The sequence below is a fragment of the Notechis scutatus genome, chromosome 3, assembly GCF_049901735.1.
Source record: "Notechis scutatus isolate UNSWTSFEM ecotype Mainland chromosome 3, rNotScu1.2, whole genome shotgun sequence".
NCBI classification, from domain to species: Eukaryota; Metazoa; Chordata; class Lepidosauria; order Squamata; family Elapidae; genus Notechis; species Notechis scutatus.
In genome coordinates, this window is record NC_142011.1 from 156,022,609 (window position 1) to 156,038,162 (window position 15,554).

Here is a 15,554-nt window from a genome sequence, read left to right on the forward strand (position 1 = left end):
GAAATTGGCTCCAAGTGGTGGATCTTCTACAGCAGGGTGTTGTTGCATTTTTAGAACAAAAGACAACATAAATGTTTTGAAACGGTTTCTAGAAAGAGGCAATTTCTATGTATATATAATTCTTGGGACAATGAAAATGATAGAAATAATGTTCTTTACTTCCTCTTCTACCACTCTGGGTGTTGAGGGGAAAAATATTATTAATTTATACATTTAACTTCAGGTGAATTGAACAGGAATTATAAGGCCATTTCAATTCATAATGTATCACATATTTTAATGTTGTTAGTCTAATGTGTAATCTGGGCCCGTTTAATGCTTTTGAGGGAGAGCATTTTCCTGAAAATACTTCCAAATCAAATTCACATTGTTTTGGACAATGTTATCATTTTAAAGCCCCAGAGAGTAGATTAAGTTATTTCTTTTAAAAGAAACAAATAGGGGAAATGATAGCTTTGATGGGTTCAGTGATTTTAATGAATTTTAAGAGAGAGAAAAAATACTGTCGGCCAAAGAAATCTTTTCTAAAGAAGCTGCAAATGCTCCATCAAACTGAAAGCTTAAGTTTTTGCCTAAAGGATTTAGCACAAACTCAAATGTTTGAACTCTGTTATCCTGACACTTATTTTCCCAAGACATAATAACAGAGCTGATTCAAATGTATGTTGCAGACTTGCTTTTCTGCATGACAGGAGAACACCTTGAGACTCATGTATAGTCCTTAAAAGCCTTGGTAGAATCCCAGTGCCCATCCAAAAATTCCATGCAAAGTGTATTTTTATTATAGTTATAGTTTATTTTATTGCCTAAAAATAGTTTATAGTTTATTTTATTGCCTAAAAATAGGCAATAAAATAAACTATAAGTAGTACATTATAAATAATAATAATTTCAGTAATTAATTTAGTTCACTTAAATATCAATCACGAGCTGAAAAACATTAATCTTAAATGGAAGAATGTGGAGACTAGCTGCGGATCAAAAATTGTGGAGTATGCTTGTAGCTCCATGTGCTTAGCATAGGATGTAATAATAAATGTAAATGTTGCTATTTGTCTTGACTCTACCTATCTCTTCCATTTAGTCATCTTTTCTTGAAGTGGACTCTCTAGGACACCACTCCAGCACATCACTCATCTTGGCCGGGGATTTCCCAGAGTTAGTGTCCATGCATCTTAAAGTTGCTGAAGCTGAGAAACACTGCAGCCTTTCTTAATCTTTACTATCTTGGAGGATCCCTTCAAATAGTTTTCAAGTCTCAGGGAAGTCCTACCAAAATCACATACATTCACAATACAATTCACCTCTAGCCTACACAATCCACATTTTATAAGGTTTACCACAGCAAAGCAGCAGGTGGGCAGCTATGTTCCCTCAAGTCAAAATTCCCAACATTGCAAGGACTAGCACTGCATGACACAGGAAGCTCAAAAAATTATTTTTCCTCCCAATTACGATCATGTATGTATGCAGAAAACTTATATGGCTGCCCACCTCATAAAAACAACTCTGGGTGACTCACCGCAATAACAGAATAACAGAGTTGGAAAGGACCTTGGAGGTCTTCTAGTCCAACCCCTGCTCAGGCAGGAAACCCTATACCATTTCAGACAAATAGCTGTCCAATCTCTTCTTAAAAATTTCCAATGTTGGAACATTCACAATTTCTGGAGGCAAGTTGTTCCACTGATTGAGTGTTCTAACTGTCAATAAATTTCTCTTTAGTTCTAGGTTGTTTCTCTCCTTGATTAGTTTCCATCCATTGCTTCTTGCCTTGCCTTCAGATGCTTTGGGGAGTAGGTTGACTTTCTCTCTTTATGGCAATGACTTAGAACACTGCTATCATGTCACCCCTAGACTCCCTTTTCATTAAACTGGACATACTCAGTTCAAGCAACTGATCTTTATAAGTTTTGATCTCTGGTCTCATTATCTTCTTTGTTGCTGTTCTCTGCACTTTTTCTATAGTTTCAACATCTTTTTTATAATGTGGGGACCAAAACTGGATGAAGTATTCCAAGTGTGGTCTTACCAAGGCATTATAAAGTGGTATTAACACTTCACGTGATCTTGATTCTATCCCTCTGTTAATAAGCCTAGGACTACTTTGGCTTTTCATAAACTTTAAAGATAATTAAGGCCCCTACTCCCCCAAAAAATCCTGTGGAATTCCTACCAGCTTCTCATGGCATCCTAATGTCCTTCAAGGTGTTTATTGAGAAAGGGTGGTCTAGCAAATGTAATGTGTCCTTAAACTTCCCAGGAAGTGCTGTATGAACCAGAAACATTATATAAAACAGAAACCAGAAATGTTGTACTCCTAGAGGGAGATGTCTAAAAGACTGGAAATGGGTTGTTTAAGATCATCTAGAAGATGTTCAAATCTGTGTGTAGTATAGATTCACAGTTCTGTAGTGGGATCTTGGATGATAAAGGTTTCAGACCCAGTTAATGCTTATTTTAGCTTCAAATCAACATGTCAGTTTTATTGCAATGAATTGATTATATTTTAACTTAAAAGAGGAATCACTGTAAATCAAATCACTGTTTTGCAGAAAATATCATCAAGCTGTTTTGAATATAAATCCACACCTGGCCAGGTTCTGAATTTTCACAGACTGTTGTTTCATAATCCAGAGCAAACTCAGGTGCATTGTCGTTAATATCCAGGATAGTGATGGCCACATATCCCCTCCCAATTTGTGAAGGATTTTCTGATAAAAGGAACAAAAAGGAATTATTATTCTTGATCATAAATCAATTCTGCAGGTATCTAATATATTCTGTATAACTGCATTAACAAAATGAAATTGTCAGTGGGAAAAAATGTGGCAATGACAACAAAATGCAGTAGTTGCAACATCTCATCAAATCAATGACTAATATTTTTATTTTTACCACCTTTTATTTTTACCACCTCTTATTTACTATTTTAGATAAAAGCAAAGGAATAAACCTGGATAACCTACCCAGGTTGTTGCATGTCATAGATTCAGCCATCACCAGCAGAATCTAATGAAGTCACTCTCTTTAACCAAGATGTACGTATTGACATAGTAGTTATACACAGTAAATTCCAATTTGTAGTAACAGAGATGACTAATGAACCTCTTTTATCCATATTATCAGTCAAATATAATTCTAGGGTTCCAAAGTTTTACATGATCAATCAATTCTGCAGTGTCCTTTTAATGCCATTTATTAACCAATCTATTTCTTGTCTCTGAATCCATAAAAATGATTATACAGTTTGCATAAAATAATAAAACATCACAGTAGAGCTGTTTCTACAACAATAGATACACATTTTATCCTAGGATACATAGAAGTACTTTAAAATACATAGAATTATCATGGAATAGAATAAATATTAACTCTGTGTAGTTCAGACCTTATAACTAGAAACTTCTATTGACATTGGTTTTAGAAAAAAAAAATGATTCAAATTTGCTCAGCTAATACAGTGAAAATCAACACTTCATAAAATTTCAATTTTTAAAAAATTGGAACTTACGGCTTTCCATTGCTAAAACTGTAATATTATGAACAGCATTTGTCTCTCTGTCCAATGTCTTTGCCGTAGTAATAACCCCAGTGTTGGCATCAATATTGAAATATCTTTCTAAGTCTGTATTTCGATCTATTGAATACCTGGATGAAAGATGAAAGCAAATTTTTGATGTATATACAATTGCATTGTTAAAAATGTTTCATTGATTTCACATTAAGGTGAAATATTTTTTTATTATTTTCCCTCTTCATCTAAATTCTTTTTTGAATCTGATGTTTTATTATATTCCTAAACTAAGATAGTACATTATACATTGTTACCTGCTTCTGTAAAACATACTGTGTTAGCTTCATCCCTATATTTCATAATGTTTTTCTTAAGGGAGGTCACAGGTATATTCTTGCCTTTTCTGTTATTTAATTCCTGGATGAAGCAAGAATTTTTGGTGGTGGGTGGAAGGGGATACTCTACATGTGAATATAACCATAACATAAAATAGATCTAGAAATCAGCCATTTGTATTTAACCTATTCCATTTCCATCAGTTTGCACAATGAGATGTAACAGTTTTTTAAAAAATATATTTTATAGGCAGAAAAAGGATGGATAAGGAAATCAGAGAGTAGATTATATATCATCACATTTGCTCTTGGAGTTTGATTGTCATCATACAAACTCAGACTCTTATCACTGAACACCTTTGGCTTAAACACACTCTCTTTCTTCCTCCAAATTCTTTTGAAAGAAAATTTCAAAGCAAAAATAAACAGCAAAGTGCAGAGAGATTATCCAATGCTCGTTGGTTTGGTTACCCTCATTGTAAACAGCCATGTCCTTTGAGATTCATTACAAAATATTTCCAGACTTGGGTATGTTCACAGGATAATAGTATAACTCTAAATCATTTTCCTGCCATCACAATAAAAGTATAAAATCAGAGTTCTCACCCACTGGTAGTATGAATCATTCTACATAAAGCTTTTGTGTGTGCAGGGCAGCACTTCAAAAATGACAAAAAGCTTGTGGCATGATTTAAACAGTAGTTGAGTAAAATGGCTTAACTAGAATTTTCCACAGAATCCATAATTTGATTTAAGTTCATCAGGAAAGTGAGAAAGTGAAGGAAAGGAGTAATTTAGGAGAATGGCAACAACACTGTAATTGATTAAAACAAATGAGTAGAGAGAGATATGTGACTATTTCATATAAGTTCCAGAGTGTTACTGATTATAATGATGATTTCAGAATTGTCACCTCTTTTGGATATGTAGCAATGGGAGATATAAATGGCAGAGAAATGTAGACCTTTCATCAGCTAGTTCAGGGATAGTCAACCTTTTTATACCTACCGCCCACTTTTGTATCTCTGTTAGTAGTAAAAAAAATTCTAACCACCCACCGGTTCCACAGTAATGGTGATTTATAAAGTAGGGGACAAAACCCCTACCGCCGACCATGAAAGCTGGAATGCCCACTAGTGGGCAGTAGGGACCAGGTTGACTACCACTGAGCTAGTTCATCAATCCTGACATAAATATTGAATATTGTAAAACCATGGTTTGAAAAAGAATATGCTTCTATACACATAAAATTTTTCCACATTCTGCCAAACTTATTCCTAATCAAATAAAATGACTTTAAGTAGATATAGGTCAAAACAAATTCTTTAATTCACGTTTGACCAAAAGGACATTTCAGAGTTAGAAGATAAAACTGGTTGCAGGTTGAAGCCATCCAGTTGATATTTTATATGAAAATCTACACTTGTGGTTCAGTCATAAAGATAATTTGAAGATTCAAGAAAGTGATCTTTTTTATGTGAAACAATAAATATTGATTTTGCTGGACTTAAAAAAGGATAAAACTGGTAAAAAATCTTCATGGTTGGCTTCAGAGGTATTGCTGGTCATCTTCATAATATAATCAATCTTGATAGACCCAGGTAGATGGAATTTAATTTCTGGTCAGCTTTTAACCCTTTAAGTAAATAACTCTACTCTTCTTCAATGTTGCTAATAAACAGTCACAATGGAAGCCATTTGTGTATTTTCTTGAGAAACATTCAACTGATTATTAGTATCTAATAACATTGTTTCAAGCATTTTGGGCTTATCTTTTTCAAAATAGGTATCAGTTTTGGCTCAAATAAAGCACTAAAACCTGGCATGTCTAAGTTATAATTGCATCGTTATCAGACCTGTTCTGCTCTTCAACAAAATTATTACATTCAACAGTACTTTGAATTTAATTATTTTGAAGAAGTTCCTTTTCAGCCAATCTAATATCACAAACTAAAATACATACGTTCACACACAAAATAAGGACTTCACACACATACTATACATATATATATATATGGACATTTTTGAAAAATAAATACTGAAGCAATATCTAGGACTGATTTTGTTTCTAGAAATAATCTTGTTTGTGAATAGCAGCTGGTATAATTTAGGGAGAACAAAAGCTATGGTTTGTGGATAATGAGAAATTCTTGTCATCTGTGGAATATTTTTCTCACATTTCATTTGTGATGCAAGTTGTCCCTCTCCCTGTATGCCACAAAACAAATGCCACAAAACCATTGCAATGTAGCCTAGAATACTGATGAAGTGGTATTTACCTATTTGAATGTTTATAAATTGCTGTGTCCCAAAGAATTAAACCTATTTGCAATTACAACAGAAAAGCAAATTAATATTATGCAGATTTGGCTGCTTCCGTCTCTTAACAGCTTAGTGAACTGCACATTTATAAAGATCTTTGGCATTCTCTACACAGTCCTTGTTAAAATACTTGTACACAATTTTAAAGTGAAATGGAACCTTGTTTCAGTTGACCAAATCATTGCCATATTCATTCTCTCTCTCTCTCTCTCCCTTCCTCCCTTCCTCCCTCTCCCTCTCAACTTTGGAATTATAAAGGAAGAAAATAAAGGGAGAGAATAGAGATATTCCTCCATTTGAACTGACAAAGGCCTCATATTTTCAAATACTCCTGTGAGAAAAGGAACATATAACAGGAATAAATAAATGAAAAGAATATACAGTTGAATACCCTGAAAAAAAATGGAAATGAGCTATCAAATTACCTGACAGGACTGTTAGATGCATCTGGATCATGGGCTGCTACAGTACCAATAATAGTGCCTACTTTGGCTGCTTCAGATATCACCATGCTATATGAAAGTGAACTAAACATGGGTGGCTCGTCTACATCCTCCACAATGATCTTGACTGTTGTCACATCACTGAATGGTCCAAGGCTTAGAAAGCGGGCATCTACCTGCTTATTTGCTGCTTCAGTTCTCAGTGTGTAGCTGGTCTTTGTTTCGTAATCCAACTCCTAGAAATGGCAAAGTTTCATTAGCAAAATCTTTGAGTTATGACTACCCCAGAATATACTGGCCTTTCCCCATCTTCAGATACAAAAATGTCAGTCTTTCCAACAGACCTAAGAAAATTTATATAAAATAAGTTTTTACAATTCCAAATGAGATTTTTGCAATCAATTCAAGGTGCTTGGAACTGTGGGAGAGAATTGGAATGGACTGGACATATTTCCAAGATGATGGTTCTGCTGCTTTCAGTCCCACATCAATCAAACTAATGAATGTCTTATCAATGTAAAGGATTGTAGAGCCATACAGAAATTTCCAAGCTCTAGAAATTCTTACAGGGAAACTTTCTATTAAAATGGCTGCATGCCTGTATAATCGTATTACATAAAATGGGTAATAGTTTGTACTGAGAAGTAAATTGCATTTGTTTTCATCGTTAATTTTCTGAGTTACTATATATTACAGTCTGAAAAAAATCAAATAATCAAACCAAATATTATGTATTAATATTATTGCTTGGTGATTTCCTCTATTTTTACATACCTGTGAGTTTGTTTTGTGTGGGATGGGCAAATTAGTAATTAGATACATTCCAAACACTATTAATAATTACATGCATAATCATATTTTCTGAATATGCAGAACTGAGTTTGAACGATATAAATCAGCCGCATGGAAACTGATTGAAATACTGCTAATCTCAGAATCAAACATGAAAATTAGATTGATTAAGAATGCTGATCACCGTTACTGAAATTCAGAGTGTTATAATGGAAGAAACAGACAAGGACAAGTTGCATGACAGACAAGGTCAGATCCGAGAACACAGATTCACAGTTGTTTGACAGCTTGCTTTTTCAGTTCACGGTCATTGAGCACATTCAGAAAAGACAGGCACCAACCTTTATGGTTTCTCGTGGATGTGTCTGCACATGCTGACTTATCCCCATGCCCTACAAGCTTGCCAATAACTGCTGATACCTTGTTTAGAGTTTTAAGATTCTAGTTTCATCTCCTAGCAACTTTCACCTGCCGCTAATATGGAAGCAAATCTAAACTATGTGAAGGATTCTTTTTTCGCTAGCTTGATTATGCAAATCTGCTCTTCTATGCTACTACTACCATGTGTTAGAAGTAATTTGTGGTAGATTTGAAGCACACAAGCTTGTAATAAACAAAGGAAATGAAATAAAATGTGCCATACCTATAATTTCCTATTTTGAGTAACATTTTTTTTTTGTTTTCCTCTTTTGAATCAGAAAAGGGTGTGTTGTGCTAATAATTTTATCTCTTATTATTACTGGGATTGATGTGCACTATCTGGAAAGGTTTTGAAAATTATCCAAATACTATTGTTATTAAAATGAATATACTTATTTTAATATCTGAAATGCTAATCATGAAACCCACTTAATGACTCAATCCATTATAAAGCAGTCAGAGCACAGCATCATAGCAAAATATGAAGATTTATCACTTCAGAAAAGAATACTGTTCTTTTAGATATTTTTCTTCCTTCTTCAAGAGCTCTATATAGAATACAGAGCCCATCATATGAAATCAAGGTGGTGAACTTTAATATACTGAACAATGAAGGGGTCATGGAGGCAGAGGCTATTTCAACCTCAATAGACCTTCAGTCTTGATACAGAAAATTTTCTTTTCAAGTGTTCTGAGACCAAAATAAAACACATTTGCAACGAAACTTTAGATCCAAAATCAGAATAACATATGGGAACCATTTCAAGTTTTTGTTCTTAAAGGATACACTAAACTTAGAATGTTCTTAAGAAACATGTAAACATGTTCCATTTTATGCATACCCCTAATTAGATGCCTCATCACAATCTTATTCATTAACACTATAGTAAGTTATCATCATGGTGTCACACCTTTATTGTAGCTTTTAATTTGTTTAAATCAAACATAAAATCCAATTAATTTTTATAATTACTATATGCTTTTATAACTATTATACATTAGTCTCTAACAAATTTAATGTAATATATCAATTTATCACAGGGACAATTCCAATTCCATTAAGAGATTCCACTAGTTTCTTACCGATGGTATATCATTTAAGTTCATAGTTGTCAGATAATGAAATGCATAAATATCCATTCTATTCTAGTAACTGTACAGACACTTGACAACTGCTCATCTAGGGCACTTTCATATTCAACAAATTATTTGGTGGCTCCCATTGATAACTCTCCAAATAGCCGCACACTTTCCATTCTCCCATTGTTTTTGCTTGGCCCACCATATCCAGCAGAAAGGGAGTGCTCAGAGTCCTTTTCATCAAACAATGTCATCTTTTTGCACCTTGGAGGTAGGTTTTCATGAGACAGTCCTTTTTTTTTAATTTTTTTTTATTTTTTTTATATATTTTTTTATTTTTTTTTATTTTTTTTATTTTTTTTTAAAAACAAGTTTTATTAATTTTTAAAACACACAAATTATCATTATTCATTACATGTTTAAACCTTTTTCATTGTAAATTTAACAAGTCAGATAAATTATGATTCTGTTTTAAACCATTTCCATATAACATACAAAAACCTCTTATTCAATTTCTCTTTACTTCTCTTTACTCTTATTCAATATCATTATTATTATTTCATCTATTTCTTTCTGACTTAGCTACCATTATTCTCATTCTATATTTCTACAAGTTTTTACTAATTCTCCCCCAAAAAACATATACACACAACACACAAAACATAAAAAAATCTTTTGGAAAGTAACTTGGACCCAGGTATCTCTCTTCATGGACTTCAATTATATTCATGCTCATCTTACATATCATTACTTATTTTATTTACCATTCTAAGCCTTCTATATTAACTTCTCCACATATTTCACCCTTCTTAATTCTATCTTAATTAATCATCTTAGTTTGAATCATTATATTTGTATCTTTTGTCCATTTTTATCATCCCTTTGTCTCATTCCTTATAAGAAAAAGAAAATAAGTTTCTCCTGAAATCATTAATCAGAGTATGATGCCTTTCTATCTCCCCCAAGTTAATCAAATTAATCTTTAAAATAATATCCAATACCCAATCCGATTTTGCTTGGTACATTCTATCTAACTAGTACATCCAAAATAATTAAGTACATAATTAGACAATAAATCCAACTATTAAAAAAAAATACTATAATAAAAATTTTATAATAACATCAATACCATAATCTTATTAAACTCTTTAATTAAAACAGTATTCTAAACCTCCCTATTATTAAATTTTAAAGCCAATCATTTTTAAACATTTTAACATTTTAATCTCTTATCAACTCTTGAACCATTACAATACTACCATCTCATCTTATGTACCTTGCAAAATCTTTTAAAAAATTATACTTTATCCATTATCCATAAAAATTCCTTTTTCCATTTAATTTCAAAACATTGTAGCTTTTCTCCACCTTTTCCCTTTCTTTCTTCTCCCAACAAACCTTTCTACCCCCCTTCTTCTAGCCTCTGCCTTACTGGCTTCCCTTCTCTGTCGTATTCCTTTTCCCTTTTGTTTACTATCATCATATTGGTTTTGCACCTTATTTTTCCCTTTCTTAAATGTTTTTTAGATCTTAAGTCCTTTAGTTTTCTTCTTTTCTCTCTTCCTTCTTTCTTGATCAAATTCTGAGATTCATTAAAAATGGCTCCTTCCTTTCTTTCTTGTTCCTCTGCTGTCTTCATCTGTTGTAATGTTTGTTGATAGTTAGTAAGCGCCATTTCTAAAAAAGGAAAGCTTCTTCCACACCATCTTTACCATTTTTTTTGCTTGTTCATATTCTTTTCTTAGTTCCTCAACAGAAAGAGCCATTATAAATCTTTTCTTTTCTTTTCCCCTTCTTTCTTCTTACAACAACCAGAATATTCAGAAAAAAAATAAAAAAATAAAGCAGTCCCAAAGTTATCAGTCAGTCCAAACCAAGGCAGAGTTCTCACTTTCTCCTTCTGGGGTAATATCAATCAAAGAGAAAGAAAGTCCAAATCTGTTTAAAATCTTATTGCAATATATTCTAGTCTTCAAATCCTTAAGGCATCTCCTCCAACAAAGTCTTAGCATACAAATATTTTCTTTTTAATCCTCTCTCTTCCCACTCATCGCTTAAAACCAATTTTCACCTAAAAAAAATAGGTTTCTTAATATCCAGTTATTTATTCCGTAGGAAAAGAGGGAAAGCTATCCTTTCAGCACCATCAAACTGCCGCTTTTTTCCTCTTCTGGCAGGTATTATTCAGAAAGTCATACTTTTCAGGAATTTTATTAAATATGTCTTAGAGTCCTAGGAGCCAAGAAAAACTTTCTCCTCTCAAGCACTTTCTCCATTTCCTCCTGCATTCTTACCCGGCTGCCAGCTTCTTTGTGGAACCCCTTTTCCCAGGACGGTGCAGTGGCGGTCCGTAATGAGACAGTTCTTACTGCCCTAAGAACAGTATCCCTCTGAAAATCCAGATAGCCTCACCCTGTTAGCTTTTTATAAAGTCCTAAAGATTGGCTTTTCCCCCAGGCATCTGGCCAGGAGATTAAGCATTCTCTGCTGATGATGAGGTAATTTGTGTGTGTGTGTGTGTGTGTGTGTGTGTGTGTGTGTGAGAGAGAGAGAGAGAGAGAGAGATGGAGTTATAATTTCAACCATGACCATCATGGGATTTCTGTTCTTCTTTTTATTTTAGTTATTCTTATGAGATGAGTAGCCATTAATTCAATATCATATTATATCATAGTAATCAGAGCCAGTTTGGTGCAGTGGTTAAGGCATCATACTAGAAACTGGGAGACCATGAGTTCTAGTCCCACCTTGGCACAAAACCAGCTGGGTAATCTTGGACAAATCGCTCTCTCAGCCCTAGAAAGGAAGCAATGGCATAGCACTTTCATACAGTTGTTGATCAGTAGAAATTGCTAGGCACAATAGGTACCATTTTCTCCCTGCACCAAGTACTGCTGATTGGAGAAAAGGAGAGGTTAGCTTGATTGGGTTGATAGGTCTTTCAGACTCAATTGCTCATTTAACAAATCTGATCTAAAATAAGCACTGTATTGATTTCCTTGTATGAAGCATTATTGTAACATCCTCGGATGGGTATTATGCTAGAAAGCAAAGTAACATTCAAAGTAACATTCAAAATATAACTAAGATATTCCAGATTATAATGTAAGGATACTATTCCATAAACATTTTTTGTTTTTAACTTTGAATTAAAAATAATACTGATATTGATACTGATATTGATACTAATTATCATTGAGCTAGTCTTTGGATTACTGTAACTAAAATGTGGGTTTGAGATATAATAACAAATAACAACTATCCTGAAAAGGACAATTGAATTCTCTAATCCTTTAGTATAGTGAATATAGCTTGAAGGCTTCATTACTATCTATGTTCTAGTTTTATCTCTTTAAATCCTCTCCTCATTTAGTTTTCCAAAGATCAATTTTAAGACTCAATCAGATAAAATGATAAGCTTTAAATAATGTAATTTATATCACATTCCCATTTGCAAACTGATGTAGGAGATCTCTGAATACTGTCCAATCATGTTAAGATGTTTGAATTTTGCTTCATGTTATTAATATTTAAAATTCGAATAGTACTAAATTCTCTAATACACAACTGAGTCCTGTACTGTAGAAATGCATTTTTAACATTTTTAGACAAATTGTTCTTGGGTCGTATAAAACATACCTTATCTATTTCTCTGTAAATTTAGGTGCAATCTGATCAGCAACCTACCATACCTTTATCTCTGCACTTTCCATTTATTTGTAAAATTGTAAAAAAAAGCTAAAACAGTCAATGCACATCCTAGTCTAGTTCAATATTTTATCTATTACTGACTTACTTGAATCCCAGAACACCTGAAAAAATAAACCAATCTTACCTTTTGTATCATAATAATTCCTTCTTGTGTCTCCTTGTCCACTAAAATTTTGAAAACTCCCAAGCCATCACCATCCACAATCTTATATTCCATTTCAGCATTAATCCCTACATCAGCATCTGCAGCCTTTAATCTAGCCACCATTGAGGCCACAGGGAGTGATTCTGGAACATTATATTGGTACGATCCTATAAAATTAAAAGTGATTAGTGGATCTTTATGGTTCATAGATCTATAATCTATGACCTTCTTTAGTTAATCGTAAAGGATAGATACAAAATGAGGGCAGTTTTGAAGCAGTGCATTTTGTTTCTGTAAGCCCATCTAGGGTTCTCTGCATCTTTACTCCAATATTACACCTTTCTTCTATACTACAAAGGCACCATGTATAAATACACCATGGAAAAAATAGCTAACCCATCAGATGTATTGGAACTGGAACATCCAGAATTTCTGTCTAAAAAGGAGAATTCCCAGGAATGAACATAAGCAGTTTTTACTTCTTAAGATCTCTAAAGGAAAAAAAATCCTTGGGGTGAGGGGAATATCCAAGTATGTAATAGCAGTATTCTCTGTTCTGGACTCCTAGTAGGATTTAATTATATGAGAAAAATAGTGATCTATCTCCTGACAGTGTATATTAAAGCTACATCATTAATACAAGATATTATTTTTGTTGATTTATTGACAGTTCATTGGAATGTCACAATCAACTCTTATGTATAATTTTTGGAATAAAATGTGAAAGGTATGGACTTTTGTGATGGCATATTAATGTTTTCTGCTCTTTTAATTCAGTCTACATTTTTTTTTGAGAATATTGATGCACAAATTCATTGCTGAAATAATGCCTAATGTTTCTGTCAAAGGGAAATCTACTTCCAATGGCATTTTAGCTTCTAGAGGCCTCAAGTCACTAAAGGAAAATAATACATGAATTTGTAGGATCACAGATAAATCTTTATTGTGTCGTAAGGAGACATTTTTTCCATGTCAGATAATTGTGATAAATTCTAGCCTTGCGTTGTATTGGATTTTCTTGTGGCTCAAACTGAAATTGACCAGATTACAGATTAAGAAAACAGAACCTGATACCACAAACCTTCTACTTCTAGAAACTAAATCTGTTGCATTTTATTATTTATCTAAGTAGTTTAAGATGGGGGGAAAATAAAATTTCTTTTCCACTTGTAAAGAAACTGATTTTAACAATTTGTATATACTGTATTCTCCATATTAAGGTAACTTTCATTTGCAATGGACTATTAAGAAAAGCAGGGAAATATAATACTTTTGAAAAATAGGATAACTGAAATGTGGAAACAGACTTCTTTTTCTAATTTGATTTAGACATAAAGCAGAAGGAAGATTGGTTCTGTTTTTTCCCACATTGATTTTTTCCTTCCTTCCTTCCTTCCTTCCATCCATCCATCCCATCTATCCATCCAAGACCATAAGAAAAAGACTCAAAGGAAAAAATAGTTTTGAGACTTTTGGGTTTCCAAAAGACAAGTTGTTACAAATATTAGGGAGCTTTGAAACTAAAGAAAAAGACAAATATCAGAGGTTGGATAATAACCAATTCAAAGCAGAGCATTGAGTGACAATTGATATTTGCTTTATATTCCACAATAACTTTTACTATCATCATTGGCATTCCACTTTTCTCTAAATCCATGCCATTCCATCTTCAGTGGCAATTAATAGATATGAATCATCAAAGAAAATATATTTGGATGATTCAAGGAAACATTAAGAACTCTACATTATCAGGATTTATAAAAAGAAATCTCACACTATATCACTAATAACATATTTTTATTTCTGTATATGAAAAACAATGAACAGCTGTTGTCTGGAATCAGCATTTTCTATTAGAAATAGCTAAAGAAGCTTAAATAAATTTAATTCATAATTTGAATCTTTGTCCAAAATTAATTTCAGCCATTAAGTAGCTGAATTTTAGTCTTTCTAAGTAGCATACCAATATAAATTTGTTACTGTGCAAATTACCTTTAATTATCACCTATAGAAACTTACTGCGTGGAAATCGTGGAGGATTATCATTGACATCAGTCAGGGTAACAGTGACAGATGTGGTTCCAGAAAGACCCCCATTTTGACCAACCATATCCTTGGCTTGAATGACAAGCAAATATTGGTCTTTTGCTTCTCTGTCCATATTGGGAAGTGCAGTCTTGATAATACCTAAAGTATACCAAAATAGTTACATAAAGTAGTGGTCAGTATCTCAGTAACTTGTCAATTACTAAGCATGGACATACAGCAGCAACATTTGCATTGAATCCCCCATTCCCCCAAAAAAAAAAAACATAATACAAAATTCTGGGATACCATGACTTTAAATTATCATGTATTTCAGATAGCAACATTCAGAAAGTCTAGCAGGCCCACTTATGTCAAATGATCGCTAATGTTAAATATCCAGCAAAGGATATAGAGCAGGGGTGTCAAACTATATTTCATTGAGGGCCACATCAGGGTTGTGTTTGACCTCAGGGGGGCCAGGGTAGGGGTGGCTAGGATGGGTGTGGCCACTTGATGTCACTCGTGTAGGGGGCGCCTGTGGTGGCCCAAGTGCTCTGCCAGCGAAAACAGGCTCTCGAGCTCTATGTTTGGCTGCCATGGCCTCCTGCAACCCTCTGCCAGTGAAAATGGAGATCGGGAGGGAGGTTTGCAGGAGGCCGTGACAGCCGAAAACAGAGCTCAGAAGCCTATTTTTGCTGGCAGAAGCACCGCGGGCCAGTCCTTTCCTGTTTCCAGGGAGGCCCCATGGGCCAGATCTAAGT

At 33.6% G+C, this 15,554-nt stretch overlaps 1 protein-coding gene across 2 annotated transcripts in view; it reads right to left on the bottom strand.

Annotated features, from left to right (window-relative positions):
- Positions 1-15,554, bottom strand: part of CDH7 (cadherin 7) — a 119,337-nt gene that overhangs the window by 20,049 nt on the left and 83,734 nt on the right. For both annotated transcript variants that reach the window (XM_087961480.1, XM_087961479.1), the window contains exons 5-9: positions 14,785-14,952; positions 12,745-12,932; positions 6,600-6,853; positions 3,515-3,651; positions 2,593-2,714 (exon numbers count right to left, since the gene is read on the bottom strand). In XM_087961480.1, the coding sequence (XP_087817606.1) occupies positions 2,593-2,714; positions 3,515-3,651; positions 6,600-6,853; positions 12,745-12,932; positions 14,785-14,952 (869 nt within the window). The remainder of the gene's footprint in view (positions 1-2,592; positions 2,715-3,514; positions 3,652-6,599; positions 6,854-12,744; positions 12,933-14,784; positions 14,953-15,554) is intronic.